Consider the following 17,994-nt stretch of genomic DNA (forward strand, 5'->3'; position numbering starts at 1 on the left):
TTGCTGGCAGGAATGGAAAGTGCATGACTTCTCCAGATCTAATGGAAAAAGAGAACATAAAATGTAAATGTAGAAAATGTAGAAAGTGTGTGTGTGTGTGTGTGTGTGTGTGTGTGTGTGTGTGTGGAATTTTTTGCATAATGTAATGATAATATACACGCACATACGTGCCATATGTATAGATGGGGACTTATTCATAATGGAATTAAAAGTGTATGTACAGGTATAATATTTGTGTACTAAATTTAGTACCTCTCCTGCGAATATTTATCCATAATACCAACCTGATGCAGTGCCACATTCCCTTAGGGACTTCATGGCGGCCATATACGAAGGTCCGAGGAATTTATCATAGCCTGAACCACTTTCTACCATCTGGAGACACTTCGTTTTTCCCTTGAAGAGAAGGTCCTTTCCTCCAGCAGAATCGAACATTCGGAACGAGTCATCAGTGCCAGTGCCACCAAACTTGGCCTGAACATAAACAATAAGGTATATATTCAGCTCAGTGTTCGCTTAACAAATATCACAATAAATAAATGTAATGAAGCTCATGAAACATTTCAACAGTGTGAGCTCAAGATGAATTATTTCTGATTTGATACCAACCTGCTGGTCGTTCAGTATGCGCACTACCTCATCACGCATTTCTGGGCGTGTCACCACAGCGTGAGCTGGCACCTTTGCTAGGTTGCATGACTCATACTGATTGATTGGAACCTTCTTCCCAGGGCAGACCAGATTGTAGTCAAGAGGATTGATATTCAAATTCTTATCCCATGTTGGATGATTGGCTTGATACGAGCAGGTGCGATAGGAGTGGAGAAAGAGTTAAAGAGGCATGTTATACATTATGAGTAAACAAAAGGTACGGTTGGAAGAAACAAGACGGTTTGGGGAAAGCGCAGAGATTAGCAGTCTCTTACCACCACTGTTATCTGGAACAATACTGTGTTTGATGAAGGCAACATCTCCACCATCCTCGACAAGACATCTATAACAATTGAAAGGCATACAACTTACTGTGCGGAAGCGCAACACTGTGAGGATGTAGTTCAGTCTTAATCAGTTCATAACTGCCCTGGCTGGCACCTCTTACCTGAAGGCCCCGTTATAGCCGTAGTACCGCTCATCAGCGCTGGCTTTGCATTTGGAATCATCTCCCACAGCTCTACCACTGCCAATACACTGCTGACAGAGTTTAGAGCCTGCAGGAGCTCCAGGAGCACAACTGCCACTGAAGAAGCCATCTTAAGAAAGGAGCAAGAAAGGATCTAATATAAACCATAATCATTTTTTTAAATGTGTTATTATTGCTGGATATTTCAAATCACAGTGGGAGATATGAGCACTCCGGAACAACATTTGACTGTAGTGGTGACGTTAAGCTATATAAAAATGCCAAGCATATTTAATAATGCAATAAACTGAGAGAGAGCGGAAGCAGAGCTAGACTGTGTTGGTGACAATTCCACACAACTGCTTACCGAAGTCACATTTCATTGTCTGGTTATGGATCAGGCCCATGGGGATGTTCCAGCCTGCAGTTCTGCCAAGGCCAGTGTGGCAGGACCTCTTGCCCTGCAGGTTCTCCCAGGTCACCTCAGAAGTCCTCTTCACCACTGCTACAGCAAAGTAGGAGGAGGCTGACACTATGGATGAAGATACTAGTATTAGAAGACGAATGATAACTAATAATAAAATAAAAATAATAGTTTGGCTCAACAAGAAAGAAAGAAAGAAAGAAAGAAAGAAAGAAAAACGCCATGCTGACACTCAAAATGGCTTCAGGTGTACTTACCACGTCCGGTGTTACTGCATTGCGCTGTGAAGAGGATTGAGATGTGAACAAAAATTATCAGTGTTGATGTAGAATCATATTAGTACAGTATATACATGTGTGCAAGTGGAAATGTCAGCTTGCTCTTCTTGGACTTCAGTTCCATCTTGAACACCAACATCATCATCATCATCTCACACACACACACACACACACACACACACACACACACACACACACACACACACACACACACACACACACACACACACACACACACACACGCACACGCACGCCTGTCTTGATATACATGTATAAACTGTCACTACTTCGACTAAGCTCATCTTTGGGAGTTACTGGACTTGACTTGACAAAAACATTAGAATCCACAACATCTCATCCTGCCCCATCATCCTCAAATACCTCGTCTTGATGCCTGCTGCATCAAGAGGGACTAATTCAGATTCAGGGTCAGAACCACCAAGGCTGAGGAACAACTTATTTCCTGATGCTGTGAAACAGTATTGTATTGATGATCAGTCGATCATCAATACTCTGTATATCTCACTGTTTCACACAAAACATGTTCATTCTTATATGTCTACAGGCTATTTAGCCTTTTACCTGCATCATACTGCTCCACCATGGCAGGAACGAGACCACATTTCCCAGCTGTGTACACCTGTCCTCCATCCACAGCCATGGCATCAGCCTCTCTCCGCTAGGAAGCAGACAGGACAGTGGTTGTCAAACCTTTTTCATGTCAATGACCCCCAAATTCAGATATATTTCGCTGCGGACCCCCATCTGAAAGTATTTTGAGCCAGGGAGGGACCCATATGAAAAGATTTTATTCCAAAACTTTTCAATAAGCTATGGTTAAAGTGCAAAGCAACTGATTGTGGAGCTAATTTAGTTTGGGGCCTCATTTAAGGACACATTATTTATTAACCTGTGTGCCACATGAAATGGGCAAAGCTTGGGCCAAGCTTGTAAACATTTACCATGATCTTCTTCACACAGTCTTCCACCGTGAGGGCTGTCTGGCATTCCACCACGGCGGCGCCGTCAACAGAGCCGAGGATGCTCCACGTGTCACATTTGCTGCGCTCGGCATGGCTCACGGCACACCATCTGATGCCACCTGAAGTGGCACTGGACAGCTCTGGAAAGCAAAGTTAAAGAAGTCAGTAATACAATAATAAAATGCATTTATAACGTGATTGTATAAGTAATAAGTGTCTGTCTGTCTGTCTGTCTGTCTGTCCGTCCGTCCGTCTGTCCGTACCTCGCTTCAGGGAACGGATGGTGCTCATGTACTGGGCACCCAAATACAGGAAGGAATCCGTGGTTTCGGACAGCTTCACCAGTCTTTTTGTTGAGTCCTTGAACATCAGATCCTTGCCTGAGTACTCACTAGAGGAGAAGAGGCTAAAACCCTGAAAGTCACAAAGAATGTTATTAGTTATTATTTGCATTAGAAAGCCTGACAAATATGTTCTATTTCTGACTTATTAACATTAAGACATTATGTAGTCACCTAAAAGCAATTCCTTATTCTGTCTGTCATATCTGCAGCAATTAACACATTTATCTGGGTAGACAAGCTGTGTCTTACCTGGAGAGAGGTGAGTTTATTGTAAATTAAAGTAGCCCGGTCTGGTTCATTGGCACGGCTAACCACAGCATGGCCTGGGACCTTGGCCAGGTGGCACTTCTTATAGTTTCCGATGGGTGCTCTGGTGCCATCCGGACATAGCAACTCATAATGCACTCCATCTGCAAAATGATAAGCCAAAAGTCTTTAAAATATATATATATATTTGTGTTTGAAATAATAAAACATAACTATCTCTTTTCCTATACTATGGATGATGGTCTATGCAACTTATTAAATACACAATATTATTTAAAAAAAGCATGGGAACATTCGTTTGAACCATTCCACTCATGATTGACTGGAAGAGCCTTCTACAATCTACAGTCTATGAATCAATATTAATGCTGCAGTTATTTCATATCAGAAAATGTTTGAATACTGACCACTAACTGTGCTGTGTTTGACAAAAGCTACGTCTCCAAGTCCGTCTTTCAGGCACCTATGGGACAGGTCGACACACAGTTTCAAGGGTATAGACTAAACAGTAAACAGAGAAGGGGTTATCTGTGAGAAGTGATATCCTGTTTTACAAAAAACTTACTTTCTTCTTTGTTACTTAATGGGTTCCCAGATTGTTGCCACACATTGACTAAATTGTTCAAAGATAATATAAGATTACAAATCATTAAAAAAAAAAAGATTATATAAGATAATGTCTCTGTAGCCTACTTGAGCAGTTTATCATGTCTGTCTATTGTGACAAACATTCTGTGTTCTACAAATAAACTAACCGGAAATTGAGCCTTTATTGTTTTATATTGTAATTTATTGTGAAGCTCTTTGGCAAGGCAATATGTTTTTCCCCACAGTCGTGTCAGCAGCTTTGAAGTGGAACTGATCAAATATAGGTAAACAATATACATGTTACAATAAAGAGGAACATTTACTCACTTGAATGCACCTGCATAGTCATAGTAAGGATTGGAGTGTGACCTGGAGCAGTCGGACCCGCATAGCTGACAGAGCTTGGGATATGTACTACGGTCAGCTCCTGGCACACAGCTGGCCGAGAAGAATTCACTCACCGCTACAAAACCACAACAGTCATATTTAATTTAAGGAGATGACAGCAGACAGACACAATTCCTACAGTAATAATCAATATAGGTACCTCTCTTACACAGTGTCTAAAACATTGATAATGTATGCACCTCTTGAATACAAATGGAAACCTGGATTGACCAACAAATTGGAGGAACCCAGAAAAGAAAAGCAAATGCAGTCTTGTTTAAAAGCACTATACAAGTACAAGCAACCTCTCACCCTTCTCCACAGGTTTATCCTCGATGTCTGTCCACTGGATTTGTTTCGATGCTAACAGAGTTCCTATGGGAATGTTCCAGCCTGCAGACTTTCCTAATCCTGTGTGGCAGGACTTCTTTCCCTTGAGGTCATTGATGCTGTTGACAGTGCGCTTCTTTACCACAGCAACAGCGTAGTAACAGGTGTCTGAAGCTAGTTGTATACAGAGGGCACATGAATAGTTTTAAAGCGATAAGAACATCAAAATCGAAAGAGAAATAGCCATAGCCTAATTAGGAGAACTAGTTGCTGCACCAGTTACTAATCTTACATGGGCCATAGTCCTCAGCAATAATGGGGTGCAGTTTGTAAGGAGCCAATCCAGCTGTGTAAATATCACCTCCATCCAAAGTGATGGCATCTGCTTCACCAGCCTGTCAGAAAGAAATATTTATCTTGGTAAATGATGATTTTATAATGAGGGGTTATATATATATCTCTTTTAAACCAGTGTAGTTTTGGTATTAACAGTCGAAATATCCTGGCCCTTGTTTGCCTAGGTCAGCTTATGTAGAATATTTGCGGAGAATAAAGACAAAATGAATTGGATCATGGTAGTGGCAGTAGTTGCCTATCTCTATTAAGTCGATTCATTCTCACCTTAACTGCCTCTATGCATTCGCGGGAGTTTTGTCTTTGCACACAGCCAAACGAAGAATCTATGGCTATGAGTGCTTTACATTTGATCATTTCTTGGCTGGATTTCAGACACCATCTGATTTTGTTAGTGGGAGCCGTAGACACGAACGCTGTGGATAAGGATAAATCCAGAGATTGTTTATCTTGGTAAATTCATTTTGATTAAAATATGCTCAAAATTATTACATTTCCACTATATTTGACAGAAATATTAAACGTAATAATAATAGAAGAATACTCTTTACCAAGGCTTCCCAGCATCAACGAAATAAGGAGAAGATTCATGTTGGATTGTGGTAGTCTCCAAATGTGCACAGCAGACTGCATGGTTCAGTGAGAATAGCCTATGGTTTTTATAGAAAACGTCAACGTGGGCTGATCAAACAGAGAAGGGTCATAGTTTGGTCAGGGTTTCCTAATGCATAGCTCTGTAATTGTTCACTGTGAACACTTCTTCATCTGCATGATGAAAGAGAGGCTGGAAATTCTGATATTTCATCATAATGGAAAGTAAAAGATAAGTAGTAAGTACCCCTCTGGGCACAGGTCTCCACCTGCAGGGCAGGTCAGGTTGTGGCCTCATGGTGGTGCTATAATAGGCCAATGTGAAAAGGGTGACATTTCTTCTTTGAATGGCAATTGGATGATTTGAGGCATTTTGTTCCAAAAATGTGTTTTGCAAAAATCCACTTGTTGGTGGCGCTATAAGAGGCCAATGTGAAAAGGGTGGGACTGGGATATATTCCTCAGTTTAGTAGGAAAGTCACGTAAATTGCATACTCCGGCTTGAACACATGACTAGAGAGATTTTTCAAAAGTTGGCCTCCTGGTGGCGCTATAAGAGGCTGTTCTGGAAAGGAGAGGTTCATCGTTGGCATCCAGGGAGTGTGCAAAGTTTGGCATCGACCGGGTTAATGGTGCCGGAGATTAGCTGTACAGTGTACACGGACGGACGGACGGACGGACAGACAGACGGACACAAGCACACACACGGACGGACGGAGTGCAAAACATACTCTCTCCCCATGCCTTCGGCCTGGTGGAGACAATAAAATAACTAAAACAAGTGTACAAGTGGTAAGACTACAATAATATTTATTCATTCTTAACCCATTTAGGCCTGAAGCCGATTCTAAAAATGCCTTCTATGCCTGACCTAAGTTTTCTGAAAAACTTCAAATATAGCAGCATCATTTATTTATTTTTAATTTTTGAATACTGTACACAGAACACCAAAATGGGTTCCCGCCCAGAATTGTGAATTACTTAAGGTTTGAGCTGACACTCAGGTTACAAGAGTTTACACAATCATGTGAACTTTGACTCCGACCTGACCACTGACACAGCAGTGATAGTGTAGTGAAACCTCTGGACCAGGGAAACCACAAACTACACAGCCAAATCTGGAGTGTTAATTACACTTCTTCCTGGGCCACCCATGAAGGGTTTTCATTTTAACTTCAGTTTTTCAATTCCCCTTTATTATAGTTGTCTCTGCTTAATTTACATACAGTATAGAGTAGAGACCTGATGTTGTCCTCCCAGCCCAGAGCAAGCATGTTATTAATATTAGTGACAGTGGTGAGGAAAAACTCCCCTTTAATGGAAAGAAACCTCAGGCAGAACCAGCTGGCTGCAAGGGTTGGCAGCCATCTTCCTTAATTGACCTTAAATCTATCAGAGTTTAATTAATCTTACGGTGTGTAACCTACTGTGCATACATACTTACATGTCATACATGTCATACATACTTATATATACTTTATATGTAACTGTACACCCATGGTACTGTTATTTCAAAGTTACACTTGACTTAACTGTAAATGCAAGTGTTACCTGGGGCTTTAATAAAGCCAAGGTGTGTGCAGAGAGTAAAAAAAAAACATGATTGAATAACCTAGATTTTTCATTTAAAGATTTTTTTTTTTTTTTTTTTTAATACTGTTTTTATTAGGCATTTTTGTTCGACAATTTCAGATTAGATAATGATAAGTAATTCAGTTAAATAAAAATGAAAAAAATAACAGGCAATGTAAATGTTCCACATACAGTATAACAAAAAAACATAAGTGTGATAAACATGAAAAAACAAAAAACAGTTAAACAATGACAAGTGTGAACAGACAAACAAAACAGACAACAGGACAGACATTCTTGCTCTCAAACTTCCAACATGTTGTGAATTAAGTAAGTTAGACATTCTTTTTTAAATAATAAAAAATAAAATAAAGAAAAAACATTCAGTTCCTTTTCTTTCAGTTCCTTTTCTTTCTTTCCAATTTTCTATTGTGCTATTGTGTAGGAGGGGTTAGCGTGCACCTATTAAAATAGTCAATGAAGGGTTGCCATGTCTGGTAGAACCTATCTTCACTCCCTCTCAATTCAAACTTAATCTTTTCCAATTGTAAGTAATGCATAACATCTTTCATCAGTGAAGTGTGAGTTGGAACCTGTGCTTGTTTCCAATTCAACAGTATCAGTCTGCGAGCCAGTAGAGTCACATATTTTACCATGTTATATTGGAAAGTAGACAGTTTGACCCCGGGCCCTGTGACTCCCATAATTGCTGTCAGTGGATCCGGGTCAAAAGGTCTTTCAACAATGTCTGACAGTGATTTAAATATACTTTGCCAATAAGATCTTAGTTTTGTGCAATGCCAGAACATATGAGCTAGAGTGGCCGGCGATTGGCCACATCTGTCGCAGGCTGGATTCACATTTGGATACATTCTGTTGAGTTTTTCCTTTGACAAATGTAATCTGTGTAATATTTTAAACTGTATAAGACCGTGCCTGGCGCATATTTAAAGAAGTATTAATATATTGTATGCATTTGATGTATGCTAAATCAGAATTATTTTACTGTAATCCTTGCTGTGCTGATCTACACTTCCTGGTATTCAGTGATGTATCATGTAACATTACATTGTGTGCAATTTAGATGCGGACGGGAGTGACATGTCCTTATGTGACATACAGTATCAATGTCAAATGAGGGGAATAAGGTCCCAACTGCTACCAACAACAGACCCTGTTCTTATATGTACAGTATGTTGTTTAATTTCGTTGTACACGTTGCAATGACAAATAAAGATCTATCTCTATCTATGTGTTTCTGGTATTTGAATATTCACTGTACGTACACATACATGTTGACATACATCATTGTCAAAGGTCAGAGAAGACTAAACTGAGAACTTACATGATCGAAGAACAGAATCAATACAATAAACAATCAATATTGTGTTATCCTAGCTGCTCCCTACTCCCTAGGTCTAGGACCTTGAGTCTGACTGGATGTTTAGAGCAGGGGTTTTCAACTGATTGTGAACCAGGGACCACCACCCTGACTTAGAATCAACCTGGGGACCACTATTGTGTTGGGTTGGGATATGGGCTAAGATTAGTGCTTTTGTAAGTTAACACTTGCTATGCATCTCATGTGTATACTGTACATCCCACTGTTTCTCAACCGGCGTTGACTACTACTGTATTGTATTGTATTTGCGAACGCAGTGAGCACTTACTCTGAGACCTAGCAGATCCTGTCTGTCTGTGTGTGTGTCTGTCCCGCTTTTGTGCCCATATATGGAGCTGAGTGATTTGTTTGTGATTGATGCAACACACTCCATATTTGGACGTATAGCTGCGTTCGCTTCCCGCGTTTGCGCGTCTTACTTGTGTATTGTATCTGTATCTGTATCAGGGCGGGTCCTTGGGGTTCTTTCAGTTCACGGTTTCAGGAATATTGCTCATATTTGGTTTTCTTTGCTGGGAATACCTATGTTGCAACATCTACTGTATGTGGTCACTGATTATGGAAAACAAATAATGGTGTGGCTTCCCGTAATTGAAAAGGCTTTCAGATAGTTCTACAACTCATTTTACCCATATTTGATTATGCCGATGTCGTGTATCAAACCGCATCTAAATCCAATTTTAACAGTCTCAATATAGTTTACACAACAAACTTTGCAGATTTATCCTAGGTTGTCCTTTTACAACTTTTACAACCATTGTACCAGTTGAGGCACACTATTTTTCTGTTCCAACAGTCTCCAATGCATTAGGTAAGAAAGCATTCATATTTAAAGCCCCCTCTGATTGGAACAATTTACCAACACATATTCGAAACATCTCATCTTTTAATATGTTCAAAAGCACAGTGTCTTCTTATATTACGACCTCTTGTACATGCCCATGACCATCTCACTCCATTTTATTTATTATTTATATTCATACACTATTACTTAATATTCGTCCCCTATGGGACAAAAGGCTTCAATAGGATTGTTCATTATAGTTTCTTACTTTGTTAATATATTACTTAATATACTCTCATGCAAACAATGAACTTATAATCAATGAGATTAACTAAATGTTTCTTTGCATCAAAAGTTCTCCAATGCTGAAAACCAAATTAAATGTATCTTAATGCTGACCTATAGTGACAATGATTGTACTGCCCCCACTGAGGTGTTGTAACGACAATTAGGCAGCCAGCCAAACTCCATTCAAAAAAGAGACAGGAGTCAGGAATGAGGCGTCTTGCTCCCTTTTTACTGATCTTTGTCAGGAATGAAACTAACACATTAAAATGTACAAATACAAATCGACTGTTAAAAATCACATAGATAAATGAAATTATACAGACCTTTGTCTGTATAATACATAATACTACAGACCTAGTCTACCAAACTGCTACAAAACTCTACAGTATAATTAGCCCCTCTCGGAACCCTCCATAAAGCTTTTCTGAAATTTGGATATCGCTTTATGTAGGGTCCCTGTACGTATCTATATTTTCGTGTGGGAATGTTGGAACGCGGACATGAACATCCTCGGTAACATCGTATCTGCGGCGTTTGACGTCTTCCTTTAGTTTGCGTTATTCTGAATTTGTGAACTATAAGTACCTATACATACCGCTGCGAATATGTCCTGTGTTGCGGAAGCCGTTAAGTATTTTTAATCCATGTTTGATTAAAAATGTCGCTTTGATTCTTCTTGTTTATTTACCGTTTATTGTACCGCCTCCCGATGTGCGGTTGGCTTGTGCCGGCTACGTCCCTGCCTCTGATCTGCTCCGTCATAGCTATAGCGCCACTAGCTAGCCAGATAGGCGGTACAATGAGGTGTCAATAAACAAGGTAGGAAGAGAAGAATCAAAGCGACATTTTTAATCAAACATAGATTAAAAATACTTAACGGCTTCCGCGACACAGGAGATATTCGCAGCGGTATGTATAGGTACTTATAGTTCACACATTCAGAAGCCCTCAACATGAAAAAAAGGCCTCAAAGTGCGCAGATTGACTAATGCGAACGTGTTTACGTTTATTTATGTGTGCGTACCCGGTGGCAGGGTGGAGGTGGCATAGGACCCCATGGTAACTGGGTCTACAAAATGTCAGAAACTTCAGTACCATTGGGTTCTGCTTGTGGGCTACAGTATAATGTATACAGTCATCGAAAGGCAGTTAAACAATTGGCATTTAAATAATCAAACCAAAATCAACAATCCTGTCTAAATACAAACACGTTACATTCTTTGTATTAAATGGAAATAAACATTACACTTACAAACAATGCTCTTTCTGTAGTGTCAAACAGCACAGCTAACCTCTCTTCACAGCAAACATTTTTCTGCCTGCTCTCCCTCAGCCTCATTACCCCTCAATGCAGCTTACACAGGTGACAATCAATCAGGTACAATCAAGCAGGCCGGGTCGCTTAATAGGCACACATTAATACTACAGAAAATAAAGCCTGCACAAACACTAGCCTGGAAGGCAACACAATGCTACTGACAGAACAACTTTTCCATCTTGTTGCTACTCTGATTGTCTAGTGCAATACCCTGTTTTGTGTTTTGTAACTGTTTTGTGTTTTTCTTTTCTTTTCCTTTTTTTCTTTTCTGTTAATTACCTTATATTGACTGTATACTTGTGGACCCTCTCGAAAACGAGATATTGTATCTCAAGGGGTACTCCAAATAAAGAATTTCAATATATATGTAGCTAAATTATGGTAATGATCTGTTAAACATGTTGTCCTGGCCTTGCATGAACTGAGGAGAGGCCTTGAGGTCAAAATCAGTAGAGTTCATCCTTAAGTTTTGTGGAGGTAGATCATGATGTATGGACAGTGACACTTTTGACATAAAGGCCAGACCAAAGTCACTGAATATGCACATTACAACATCCTTGCAACAAAACTATTTTAAGGCCATATAGTCATAATGGTTGCAACTTGCAAGTAGTTGCGAGTAGTTGCATGTTGCAAGGAGTTGCGTTGGTGTGGACTGACCTTTAGGGCCAAGCAACCAACATGGCCTTCTCTAAATAATATACTTAGGCGTACACTTTGTCCATCTTTCATAGACTTTGACTTGAAGGACTCATAGAGGTTGTGGCTCAAAAACTGTCAGATTAGAACCATTCATATAAATCAAGCTATCAATCAATCAATCCATCTATATATCTATTTATCCAAGCGCCCACATATTATACATTTTTACATTTACCAAATGTAATAGTTTTACAAAGTCAAAATAATGATACAATAGGTAGTGAAATTGAGTGATTTATTTGAGAAGGGTGAAGCAAAGTACCTACATGCATATGAGACTGTCATCACCTCTCCTAGTCCTCCTAGTCCTAATTTATACTTTGTCGAACAGAAACAACCTATTTTCACCTGAACACAGCAACACCTTTTTCAGTCGAAAACATGTTTTTTTATCGAACAGTACATCATGGTCATTCGCAAAAGTATAATTTTTTCTTTAGTGTTCATTTGTAAAAAGTGTAGTAGTGCACAGCATTGTTGTATATAAAAAAGAATGGGAGTTTCATATATTCAAAATAAGTTCAACATGTGTTTATGTATTTCTAGAAAACAAGCATCAACAAAAGTGTCATCTTGGGGTCCAATATAGTTTGCACGAATCAGACTGAGTCACCTTTTCTCAACTAGTTATTTTGCTGGCAGGAATGGAAAGTGCATGACTTCTCCAGATCTAATGGGAAAAGAAAACATAAAATGTAAATGTAGAAAATGTAGAAAGTGTGTGTGTGTAATCTTTGCATAATGTAATGATAATATACATGTACGTGCCATATATATAGATGGGGATTTCTTCATAATGGCATTAAAAGTGTATGTACAGGTATAATATTTGAGTACCTCTCCTGCGAATATTTATCCATAATACCAACCTGATGCAGTGCCACATTCCCTTAGGGACTTCATGGCGGCCATATACGAAGGTCCGAGGAATTTATCATAGCCTGAACCACTTTCTACCATCTGGAGACACTTCGTTTTTTCCTTGAAGAGAAGGTCCTTTCCTCCATCAGAAATGAACATTCGGAACGAGTCATCAGTGCCAGTGCCACCAAATTTGGCCTGAACATAAACAATAAGGTATATATTCAGCTCAGTGTTCGCTTAACAAATATCACAATAAATAAATGTAATGAAGCTCATGAAACATTTCAACAGTGTGAGCTCAAGATGAATTATTTCTGATTTGATACCAACCTGCTGGTCGTTCAGTATGCGCACTACCTCATCACGCATTTCTGGGCGTGTCACCACAGCGTGAGCTGGCACCTTGGCTAGGTTGCATGACTCATACTGATTGATTGGAACCTTCTTCCCAGGGCAGACCAGATTGTAGTCAAGAGGATTGATATTCAAATTCTTATCCCATGTTGGATGATTGGCTTGATACGAGCAGGTGCGATAGGAGTGGAGAAAGAGTTAAAGAGGCATGTTATACAGTATGAGTAAACAAAAGGTACGGTTGGGAGAAACAAGACGGTTTGGGGAAAGCGCAGAGATTAGCAGTCTCTTACCACCACTGTTATCTGGAACAATACTGTGTTTGATGAAGGCAACATCTCCACCATCCTCGACAAGACATCTATAACAATCGAAAGGCATACAACTTACTGTGCGGAAGCGCAAGACTGTGAGGATGTAGTTCAGTCTTAATCAGTTCATAACTGCCCTGGCTGGCACCTCTTACCTGAAGGCCCCGTTATAGCCGTAGTACCGCTCATCAGCGCTGGCTTTGCATTTGGAATCATCTCCCACAGCTCTACCACTGCCAATACACTGCTGACAGAGTTTAGAGCCTGCAGGAGCTCCAGGAGCACAACTGCCACTGAAGAAGCCATCTTAAGAAAGGAGCAAGAAAGGATCTAATATAAACCATAATCATTTTTTTAAATGTGTTATTATTGCTGGATATTTCAAATCACAGTGGGAGATATGAGCACTCCGGAAGGTCTGACAACATTTGACTGTAGTGGTGACGTTAAGCTATATAAAAATGCCAAGCATATTTAATAATGCAATAAACTGAGAGAGAGCGGAAGCAGATCTAGACTGTGTTGGTGACAATTCCACACAACTGCTTACCGAAGTCACATTTCATTGTCTGGTTATGGATCAGGCCCATGGGGATGTTCCAGCCTGCAGTTCTGCCAAGGCCAGTGTGGCAGGACCTCTTGCCCTGCAGGTTCTCCCAGGTCACCTCAGAAGTCCTCTTCACCACTGCTACAGCAAAGTAGGAGGAGGCTGACACTGTGGATGAAGATACTAGTATTAGAAGACAAATGAAAAAGAAAGAAAGAAAGAAAGAAAGAAAGAAAAACGTCATGCTGCCTCTCAAAATGGCTTCAGGTGTACTTACCACTTCCGGTGTTGCTGCATTGCGCTGTGAAGACAAAAATTATCAGTGTTGATGTAGAATCATAGTACAGTATATACATGTGTGCAAGTGAAATGTCAGCTTGCTCTTCTTGGACTTCAGTTCCATCTTGAACACCACCAACATCATCATCAACCTGCATTTTACCTGCATCATACTGCTCCACCATGGCAGGAACGAGACCACATTTCCCAGCTGTGTACACCTGTCCTCCATCCACAGCCATGGCATCAGCCTCTCTCCGCTAGGAAGCAGACAGGACAGTGGTTGTCAAACCTTTTTCATGTCAATGACCCCCAAATTCAGATATATTTCGCTGCAGACCCCCATCTGAAAGTATTTTGAGCCAGGGAGGGACCCATATGAAAAGATTTTATTCCAAAACTTTTCAATAAGCTATGGTTAAAGTGCAAAGCAACTGATTGTGGAGCTACTTCAGTGTGGGGCCTCATTCAAGGACACATTATTTATTAACCTGTGTGCTACCTGTGGGCAAAGCTATTGCCAAGCTTGTAAGCATTTACCATGATCTTCTTCACACAGTCTTCCACCGTGAGGGCTGTCTGGCATTCCACCACGGCGGCGCCGTCAACAGAGCCGAGGATGCTCCACGTGTCACATTTGCTGCGCTCGGCATGGCTCACGGCACACCATCTGATGCCACCTGAAGTGGCACTGGACAGCTCTGGAAAGCAAAGTTAAAGAAGTCAGTAATACAATAATAAAATGCATTTATAACGTGATTGTATAAGTAATAAGTGTCTGTCTGTCTGTCTGTCCGTCCGTCCGTCCGTCTGTCCGTACCTCGCTTCAGGGAACGGATGGTGCTCATGTACTGGGCACCCAAATACAGGAAGGAATCCGTGGTTTCGGACAGCTTCACCAGTCTTTTTGTTGAGTCCTTGAACATCAGATCCTTGCCTGAGTACTCACTAGAGGAGAAGAGGCTAAAACCCTGAAAGTCACAAAGAATGTTATTAGTTATTATTTGCATTAGAAAGCCTGACAAATATGTTCTATTTCTGACTTATTAACATTAAGACATTATGTAGTCACATCTAAAAGCAATTCCTTATTCTGTCTGTCATATCTGCAGCAGACAAGCTGTGTCTTACCTGGAGAGAGGTGAGTTTATTGTGAATTAAAGTAGCCCTGTCTGGTTCATTGGCACGGCTAACCACAGCATGGCCTGGGACCTTGGCCAGGTGGCAGGTCTTATAGCTTCCGATGGGTGCTCTGGTGCCATCTGGACATAGCAACTCATAATGCACTCCATCTGCAAAATGATAAGCCAAAAGTCTTTAAAAAATATATATATATTTGTGTTTGAAATAATAAAACATAACTGTATCTTTTTTCCTATAATATGGATGATGGTCTTCTAAGCAACTTATTAATACACAATCTTATTAAAAAAAGCATGGGAACATCCGTTTGAACCATTCCACTCATGATAGACTTTAAGAGCCTTCTATATAAGAGGCGACTTCTACAATCTACAGTCTATGAATCAATATTAATGCTGCAGTTATTTCATATCAGAAAATGTTTGAATACTGACCACTAACTGTGCTGTGTTTGACAAAAGCTACGTCTCCAAGTCCGTCTTCCAGGCACCTATGGGACAGGTCGACACACAGTTTCAAGGGTATAGACTAAACAGTAAACAGAGAAGTGGTTATCTACCCTTTTAGGCAGCCTTAAATTCACTGTAATCTGGGGACCCCCTGTTGTTTATTGTCAAATGAACAACACAGCAGCTGTAGCAACATTGTAGGCAGCGACTTTCCTAATAGAATACTAGATAGTAGATAGTAGACTAGTACTTAATAAAATAATAAAAGATAGCAATGTTATAATCTCATAGCAGAATATGTACAGTGATGTTGTTGTTTTATGTTTTTCCCCACAGTCGTGTCAGCAGCTTTGAAGTGGAACTGATCAAATATAGGTAAACAATATACATGTTACAATAAAGAGGAACATTTACTCACTTGAATGCACCTGCATAGTCATAGTAAGGATTGGAGTGTGACCTGGAGCAGTCGGACCCGCATAGCTGACAGAGCTTGGGATATGTATTACGGTCAGCTCCTGGCACACAGCTGGCCGAGAAGAATTCACTCACCGCTACAAAACCACAACAGTCATATTTAATTTAAGGAGATGACAGCAGACAGACACAATTCCTACAGTAATAAACAATATAGGTACCTCTCTTACACAGTGTCTAAAACATTGATAATGTATGCACCTCTTTAATACAAATGCAAACCTAGCTGGATTGACCAACAAATTGTTGGAGGAACCCAGAAAAGAAAAGCAAATGCAGTCTTGTTTAAAAGCACTATACAAAGGAAGCATGAGTTCAAGTCCGTTGCTCTCCCCTTCTCCCCATATACTGTATGGGGACTAGGTTGGTGGAGGGTGTGTAGAGCCCAGGATCACATTATGATTGACACAGGGGTGAAAAATGGGTTACAAAATCACAGGATAAAAATATATATTAAAAAAAAGCACTATACAAGTACAAGCGACCTCTCACCCTTCTCCACAGGTTTATCCTCGATGTCTGTCCACTGGATTTGTTTCGATGCTAACAGAGTTCCTATGGGAATGTTCCAGCCTGCAGACTTTCCTAATCCTGTGTGGCAGGACTTCCTTCCCTTGAGGTCATTGATGCTGTTGACGGTGCCCTTCTTTACCACAGCAACAGCGTAGTAACAGGTGTCTGAAGCTAGTTGTATACAGAGGGCACATGAATAGTTTTAAAGCGATAAGAACATCAAAATCGAAAGAGAAATAGCCATAGCCTAATTAGGAGAACTAGTTGCTGCACCAGTTACTAATCTTACATGGGCCATAGTCCTCAGCAATAATGGGGTGCAGTTTGTAAGGAGCCAAACCAGCTGTGTAAATATCACCTCCATCCAAAGTGATGGCATCTGCTTCACCAGCCTGTCAGAAATAAAAAAATATTTATCTTGGTAAATTTAGAATGAGGGGTTATATCTTTTTTAAACCAGTGTAGTTTTGGTATTAACAGTCGATGAAATATCCTGGCCCTTGTTTGCCTAGGTCAGTTTATGTAGAATATTTGCGGAGAATAAAGACAAAATGAATTGGATCATGGTAGTGGCAGTAGTTGCCTATCTCTATTAAGTCGATTAGTTCTCACCTTAACTGCCTCTATGCATTCGCGGGAGTTTTGTCTTTGCACACAGCCAAACGAAGAATCTATGGCTATGAGTGCTTTACATTTGACCATTTCTTGGCTGGATTTCAGACACCATCTGATTTTGTTAGTGGGAGCCGTAGACACGAACGCTGTGGATAAGGATAAATCCAGAGATTCTTGTTTATCTTGGTATACATTCATTTTGTTTAAAATATGCTCAAAATTATTCAATTTCCACTATATTGGACAGAAATATTTCAAGGACAACATAATAATAATAATACATACAAGAAAACTCTTTACCAAGGCTTCCCAGCATCAACGAAATAAGGAGAAGATTCATGTTGGATTGTGGTAGTCTCCAAATGTGCACAGCAGACTGCATGGTTCAGTGAGAATAGCCTACTGGTTTTTATAGAAAACGTCAACGTGGGCTGATCAAACAGAGAAGGGTCATAGTTTAGTCAGGGTTTCCTAATGCATGGCTCTGTAATTGTTCACTGTGAACACTTCATCTGCATGATGAAAGAGAGGCTGGAAATTCTGATATTTCATCAAAATGGAAAGTAAAAGATAAAGAATGAAAAAGATAAATACAAATGGAACTATTTAATTTGGAATCAAAAGTAAAATGTCATCCTAGACATAGATAATACATAAGGTTATTTTTTTGTATTACAAAATGCCATTCATTCATGCTAGTGTATGAATGT

The 17,994-nt window shown here is 40.0% G+C and overlaps 1 protein-coding gene across 1 annotated transcript; it reads right to left on the reverse strand.

Moving 5' to 3' along the window:
• Positions 1-1,095: 1,095 nt before the first annotated feature.
• Positions 1,096-17,371, reverse strand: LOC308326200 (serotransferrin-1-like; the record flags this gene model as incomplete). The annotated part of the gene is made up of 19 exons (XM_080779008.1): positions 1,096-1,250; positions 1,488-1,667; positions 2,405-2,501; positions 2,785-2,945; positions 3,069-3,219; positions 3,831-3,879; positions 4,332-4,467; positions 4,704-4,895; positions 13,244-13,311; positions 13,417-13,567; positions 13,812-13,970; positions 14,224-14,347; positions 14,628-14,788; positions 14,908-15,058; positions 15,672-15,720; positions 16,098-16,233; positions 16,649-16,840; positions 16,959-17,061; positions 17,282-17,371. 19 exons carry the CDS (start codon positions 17,369-17,371, stop codon positions 1,096-1,098), a joined length of 2,505 nt encoding a protein of 834 aa, XP_080635134.1.
• Between the last annotated feature and the right edge of the window lie 623 nt (positions 17,372-17,994).

This window comes from Protomyctophum bolini, assembly GCF_963924005.1.
Source record: "Protomyctophum bolini genome assembly, chromosome: 12".
NCBI lineage: Eukaryota > Metazoa > Chordata > Actinopteri > Myctophiformes > Myctophidae > Protomyctophum > Protomyctophum bolini.